Source organism: Rhincodon typus, chromosome 27 (assembly GCF_021869965.1).
Source record: "Rhincodon typus isolate 14 chromosome 27, sRhiTyp1.1, whole genome shotgun sequence".
NCBI lineage: Eukaryota > Metazoa > Chordata > Chondrichthyes > Orectolobiformes > Rhincodontidae > Rhincodon > Rhincodon typus.
The window spans coordinates 37,956,129-37,963,716 of NC_063358.1; the positions used below are offsets into that span (position 1 = coordinate 37,956,129).

The 7,588-nt window shown below is 43.1% G+C and overlaps 1 protein-coding gene across 3 annotated transcripts in view; it reads left to right on the forward strand.

The window, feature by feature from the left end:
* The window catches only part of LOC109925518 (protein eva-1 homolog B-like), a 66,868-nt gene extending 62,479 nt beyond the window's left edge, over nucleotides 1–4,389 (forward strand). For all 3 annotated transcript variants that reach the window (XM_048613129.1, XM_048613130.1, XM_048613131.1), the window contains one exon: nucleotides 2,059–4,389. In XM_048613129.1, coding sequence (XP_048469086.1) covers nucleotides 2,059–2,516 — 458 coding nt within the window. In that variant the 3' untranslated portion in view covers nucleotides 2,517–4,389. The remainder of the gene's footprint in view (nucleotides 1–2,058) is intronic.
* Nucleotides 4,390–7,588: the final 3,199 nt, after the last annotated feature.

Here is a 7,588-nt window from a genome sequence, read left to right on the forward strand (position 1 = left end):
GAGAGAAATCAGAGTTAATGTTTCTGGTCGAGTGACCCTTCCTCAGAACTGATGATCGCTAAGAAACTATTGGTTTATCTGCAGAACATAGGGTGGGGGGAGGGGGTAGGAATAAACGATAGGTGGGGATAGAGCCCAAAGAGAGAGAAGAACAGTTGGACAGACAAGTGAGTGGAAGGGTCACTCGATCTGAAACGTTAACTCTGATTTCTCTCCATAGATGCTGCCAGACCTGCTGAGGTTTTCCCGCAACTTCTCTTTCTATTTCACGTTCGTATGTAACTGGAGCATCATAGAAACCAGTCACACAAATGCAAGCCCCTCTTCAAATCACACCATCCTGATCCATGCAATGAATGATCAATTTCCTAGGTACCACAGTAATTAAATAGCTACAAGATAACAGGCATAAGTTAATTTTCTTTTCAAACTAACTGATGCACGCTCCTACACACAAAAAGCCATTGCCCGAAGCAGGCCTGCCATTAACTGGTGATGTCACAGCTAATGCATTTCCACTCCCCTGTGATTGGAGGAGCAGCTGATCACCATTTCCTTCCATTCACCATAGGGGGAGACTTTTCTCTGGTTGATCATCTGTGATTACATTTTCCCAGATGATTTTTGGGGACTGTAGCGGGTGATTTTGAATGTGGTATCATTATTAGCAGTGCCCAAGAACAATCTTTTTTTTTTAAGTCTCACTGTATTTAGAAACGTCTTCACACAGGTCCCTGTGGGCATGAGTTGGAAGCACATTTAATCTTGAATTCAGTATTCGTGTGGGGTTGGCATCCTGAGAGGGTGTAGGGCCCGAGGAGGTGTTGAAATGTCACATGGTACAGTTGAGTCACTAGTGTGAGTCAGTTACATTTTGTGGCCCAAATTGCACCTGACCTGGGAAAGGTAGTACTGCCATTCAGACCATTTTTGAAGGGAAAAAAATCGCTTAAAGCTGGAAGAAGTCAAGGGATTTTACTAAAATTCTGCCATAAGCCCAGAGAGTGCACCCATATACTTGCAAACTCCTCAAGAGTTACAACGAGAAACTGAAAGAACATAGAAATCAGTCCATTTGCAATAGTCTTCCCTTTCATTAGAGAGAGTTAACCTGAGGCCCACCACACCTCAGGCAAGGGGAGAGGCCTTCATGGTCACCTGAGCTGGTGATGCGAATTGAACCCACGCTGTTGGCATCACACCTCTTCGCAAACCAACCATCCAGCCAACTGAACTAAACCAACACCCATCTGGCTGCATAGAGACTGTATCCCTCTACCCCCTGCCTGTTCATGCACCCATCTATATGTCTGTTAAACATTGCTATCATTTCTGCTTCTACCACTCCCTGGCAGCATGCTCCAGGCTGTGTGCAGAAAAAAAACTTCCCTTGCTCATCTTTAAACATTTCCCCTCTCAGCTTAAACCTATGCCCCCAAGTATTTGACATTTCCACCCCTGGAAAAAGACTCAAACTATCCACTCTATCCATGCCTCCCATAATTTTATATATTTCTATCAGGCTGCCACCCCCCACCCCATCCCTAGACTCCGGTGTTCTAGCGAAAACAATCAATTATCCCTCCTTTATAGCTAATATGCTCCAATCCAGGCATCATCCTGGTCATTTCTGAAGAAGAGTCCTGACCTGAAATGTCAGCTTTCCTGCTCCTCTGTTGCTGCCTGGTCTGCTGTGTTCCTCTAGCTCTACATTGTGTTATCTCATCATCCTGGTAAACCTTTTTTTGCACCCTCTCCAAAGCCTTCACATCCTCCTTTATAGTGTAGCGAATAGAACTGCGTACAATACTCCAAATGTGGCCTAACTAAAATTTTACGCAGCTGCAACATGACTTGGCAACTTTTCTACTCAATAGGCCAACTGATAAAGGCAAGCATGGCATATGGGCATCTTTACCAATTTACCCACTTGTGTTGATAACTTTCAGGGAGAACGCCTGCATAATTTCCAAACTGTTCTTCAGAATTCTGCAACCCCGCTGATTGCTATTCAAGAATCGGATTAACTTTGAGCGATTTTACCCAATTGTTTTACAGCAAACCCAGAAAAGGCTGCCTTGTACTTCATCACTGGGGTATGTTTTGGCCTGATGCTGACTCTCTGCCTGCTGGTAATCCGAATATCGTGCCACACTCGCACAGGAGCTGCCCCCCCGGCCAAGGAGAAGGTCGAGGAAGGCAGTGAGGAAGAGGACGAGGAGGAAGATGAGGAGGAAGAGGAGGGAGACAGCGTGTTGCCCACGACGACAGACCTGACCCTGGCCAACCACACCCAGCCCCACACCAGCTCCAATGTGAATGTCTTCACTTCGGCCGAGGAACTGGAGCGGGCCCAGCTGCTGGAAGAGAGGGAGCGCATCATCCGCGAGATTTGGCGAAGTGGGCAGCCAGACATTCTGGGCACCGGCTGCCATCAGTTTGAAATGGAGCTGATGCCCAACGGAGGTCAGAGAGAACACCGAACCTGGAGCCCGACCTCTGAGGGCAAGTACTAGAACGGGAAAGGAGAAATTAACCTTTCTTTCAGATGATAAAGAAAGAATCTTGTCATTTAGCCATGTAAAGCACACAACCAAAGATGATTGGATAAGAATTTGCACCAAATCTATGGAATTACCAAAAATCAGAAAGCACAAAGAAACGAAATAGAACCAAAAGATTGCAAAAAAAAAACTCTCCTCATTTAGTGTAGATTTGTGTTAGAACACTGTTATTGTGTTAAAGGCATAGCTGTTTCATGCAGTATGTAGGCCTGGTGACTGCTAATCATTCCATTGATGGGGGAAGAAGCAAATCATTTACCCAGGAAAACCTAACCTGATCAGAAGCATTCAGGTATTGACAACCCAACAACTTGTCAAAGAGCAATGATATGATTACAGGCCCTCAAATTTGTCATCTTTAACTGTTGCTATAAGAGTAGCTACTGAAGCCAGGGAGCACGTTACCCAGCTCCCCAATTCCACCTGGACTGTGACCAAATCAAACTTTATATGCTGTAGTTTTTGTATGTTCAAAAGCGGTATTTTCTGATGAGCTTGTGAATGCTTGATATTTTAAAGTATCTAGCTAATGCAATGACCTGGGCCCATGTCCAGAGCCTCATTGCATATGGTGCTTGGACTCTTTAAGAAATGCACTAGTGGAAAATGGTACTGGCATTACCCAGAATGGGACCAAGATGTTACATGTCGCTTGCCTGTATAGTTCAATGTGTTTAATATTGACTTATCAAAAGTATCTTGTCTGTATGGTCAGAGACACGTCTGACAAATCTGTGTGGACAGATTGTTGCATGTGATTGGTTTATACACTGCATTACGTGTAACTTACCTATAAGGACTAAGATGTTACATGTGACAGAAGTGCCTTATTGGTGGTGTCTCAATAACACAAAGGATTTTTGTTGCTGGGGCAACCAGTTGAAACTTTATAACAATATAATACAGCTCTTACTCACAAACTTGATAGTGAAAATAAATCCTATTCATGAAATCCATTCAAAATGTTTAATGCCAAGCAGTTAATGTCTTATAAAAATAAACAAAACCTCTAATTTCCCACTTCAGAGACAACTAATCCTTCAATAGCCTCTTTCAAGTAAACTGTAAACTGTGAATCCCCTACTGAGATAATTGTAGATTTTGAAACTCAACCAAGCATTCACAATGAATAATAGTATCTCCTAGGGAAATCTCAACAAAGAACTTGATTGAAACTGCAAGGCTGGGTGGTAATGTTTTTGTAACTGACACCAGACAGTTTATCAATCAAAGAATAAGTTTAGCCTTTAATTCTTGTTGACAGATTCAGTCTTTTTTATTCTTGAAGACCAAAAGATTTAAAAAAAACTTCAGATCATGATATTTAGACAGATTGTATCCACCCTTCATGAGCCTTTATGTTAACTCTATCAATGTGTGACTTCCACACTGTGGGTTAAAGACCTTGTAGTAGCCCATAGGTGGATTGTTTGAACTCGACTTTAAGTCTGGGTGGCAGGAGCAGATTCAACAGTAATTTTCAAAAGGGAATGGGATTAAAAAAAATACTGAAAGGGAAAGACTGATGCCTTTGTTTTGTGGTTCCATCCCCTTCCAGAGAGCATGCAGAATCCATTGGAATGCACAAGGCCTTCTGTTACTGATAGGCATCACAGAGGCTTCGATGACTTATCTCAGCCCACAACAACATTCCAATTGAAATTTTAAAATTTTATTAGAATATTTGATTTTCAGTGCCCACAAAGTGGCTGTGTCGTTTTGATTTAGTTTAATTTGGTTCATTTTGTTTAATATAATTCTTGCCTTCATTGGTCAGAGCATTGAGTATAGGAGTTGGGGCATCATATTGCAACTGTACAGAACGTTGGTGAGGCCACTTTTGGAGTACTGTGTACAGTTCTGGTCGCCCTGCTTTGGGAGGATATGATTAAATTGGAGAGGTTGCAGAAAAGATTTACCAGGATAATACTGGGACTGGTGGGTTTATATTATTGGGAGGTGCTGGATAGGCTGGGACTATTTTCCCTGGAGTTGAGGGGTGACCTTTATAGAGGTTTACATATTTATGCCTCTCATGATTAATGTGAATAGCAAAGGCTTCTCGAGTGAGGGAATTGAAAACTGGAGGGCATTGATATGAGGTGAGAGGGGTAAGATTTAAAAGGGACCTTAGGGGCAACTTTTCCACTCAGAGCGTGCTTCATATATGGAATGAGCTGCCAAAGGAAGTAGTAGATGCAGGTACAGTTAGCACATTTGAAAGACATTTGGACAAGAAGGATAAAGAGGGATATGGCCCAAACACAGGCAAATGTTTAGTTTGGGAAACCTGGCTAGCATGAATGAGTTGGATCGAAGGGTCTGTTTCCATGCTGTATGACTCTGTGACCTGCAGGGCAATGGGGTCAAGGCAGGGATTAGGAGCGTAGTTCTTTCACCTTGCTGTGCCAGGCATGCTTCCTGAATAACCTTCTGTATCTTTCTGGGAGTCTATCTATTTAATTTTTGAACAACCCCAACCCAGTCCAAAGGGAGACCCTGCACTGAACTCTCTTAATTTGTCAGTAAATTGCCAATCACAGAGAATGCTTGCAAAAGATCATGTAGAGTTGGAATTGGAAATGGCAGTCTGAGCTGGGATAATGAGAGTGCAGAGGAGGTTTATCCTATACCAAACCTGCACTTAGCCTGTCCTAGGACTGCTTGATGGGACACACCGAGAAATGTTTTAGTTTGTATTGTACCTTATTCCTTGATACTGTAGCCTCCAAACTGGGAACCATGTTGTTCTCTAGCACTAATATCCCACCTTGACCACAGTACTGTGTCTTTGTTTATGTCCTTCTCTTTCACATATATTAATGTTGGTAGGCACCAACAGGAGGAAGAAATTGCATATGATCACTTTTTAAAAACATTTCAACATCTTTCAACTGAGGGCCTATTAAGTAAGATGCCATGTTATCCAAGGAGCTGGTCGACTGATCATGATTAAAATTCCCTTGATAATGTGCGGCTGGGTCTTTTTTAAGTGAAGCATCTAACTGTGACAGACAGCAAAATTTTTTCATCTTATGTAGCTAAGTTTACATTGTAGACTTTAATATAAACTCATGTGTCAAGATAATTCAAGAAGCAAAATGAGAAGTCTTCATTTGGCTTGACCTTTGATCAGATGACCATAGCACTTTAGGAATTGTTTCCAGTAAAATATTGCATTGCAGCTACGCTGCAGGACATTCGTATGAATTTGGGATCTGTCCATTACTGTCTGTGAAGTAAATGAACCCTGTGCGAGAGAAGAGCTTTGTTAAAACGGGAGCTAAAAGATTTTCCCAGGAACATGTCAATGTTACTCAGAACAGTTTCAAGCCCATGTGAGTTTTGTTGAAATGTTTAGTGATGCATTGATTTAGATGTTGTGTGTTCCAAGTTGTAAGCTAATAACTCTGTCATTTGCAACTGTCACCATTGCTTCAGGTTATATTTTATTTTGCCTAATAAAAACTATGGTTGAATTAGTACTCGGAATGAGTCTCATGTGTCAAGGCAGTATGAGAAGGCTGACCAACAACGCTCCCTTGGCGACTTCAATCAGGTACATCTAACCCCTCCTAACTGCCCCCAGTACTGCATCTCACTCGAAGTGTTTAATAGGCAGAATGAGGAAATGGATGTAATGCATTAGACATGTCAAGTGGCCAGCAGCAGTACACCTGTTAAGAGCTACAATCAAGCATGCTGGGAATTTTGGTCAAGCTAGTTTAAACTCTGACTTCAGTTAAAACTGCAGCCAGGACATGTTGTGTGACCTGTAGTTTCCTGTGTTGACCAAATAAGGCAAGAAGGGGCGTTTGTTTGATTAAGTTTTGAGTCGGTTCCCTGCCTTTTGTCTGTCCCACAAGGGAAGAATACCTGGGTAAAAGGTTTGAGTATTTCTTTTCAGACAACCCTCCGAAGTGTCACTGAGGTAGGCCGTTGAGAGAGATGGAGACCTGTGCACATTCATGATTGCAGCATCTGGGAATATGCTGCTCTTCCACTGTTCTCGGTCTCAGAACCTCACACGCACAAATGTTTCCAATGACAGCATCCAGTTGTCTCAATATTGTGAACCTTGCCCTGGACAGAAAGCAGGACATTCAGCTCCTCAAGGCTGCATAGACATTCAGTTAGGTCATGGTTGATCTTTAGCTTCACCACTTCAGCCATTTGGTTCCCTGACCCATTCTCTGACAGCTCCCTAATAAGAGCCTATTCACACCAAAAATGAAGATTGCCGAAGAAACTCAGCAGGTCTGGCAGCATATGTGCAGAGAAAGCAGAGTTAATGTTTCGGGTCCAGGGACCCTTCTTCAAGAACATTTCAATCTCTGTTTCAAAAACGTTAATTGATCCCAACGCCCACTGCCTTTTGGAGAGGGAATTCTGGATTTCCACTTATCTGTCGTCAATCTTTCCAGGCAGGTTTTCAAATCTGGCCTGTGAAATCAGCTCTGGAGTGGTGATGGAGGCCAGGAGAAGCCTTTAATTTTTGTTGTTTTGCTGCTGTATTTCATGAGTTAAATTGTTTAAAGGTGTCAAAGCCACACTGACTGTAGCTGAGGAACGTAGTTGTGTGAGATGGGTGAGTAAGTAGGGTGATGGGGGGTGTAAGATTCAGGTGGATTTGGTTAGAGTGCCAGGTGGGCAACAGGGTACCAGGTGGGTGGGAAGCATAGGATGCAAGTGGGGAGGTTTTGGGGTTTACAGTGATACTGCAATACTGAGATGTATAGGTCAGTGTTTAATACTTTCATCATGGCAGGCTTGGTGAGGGGCAACATTTAATCAGGGGGCAGGTGGTGACACCATCACTTCACCACCTCTGCCCTACCTGGGTCCATGGTTTCAACCTTTGTGGACAGCTTCTGCTGCTGCCAGGAGAGGGCAGCAATGTGCAATTCATACTCAAACTCAGGAGCTTGAACACATCTTGCCACCCATCAATGGGCGAGGCCTCGTGGGTAGATTGGAAAGCAAACTATTTCTTTATCCAGAGGTGTTCTTGCACACAACCGAAC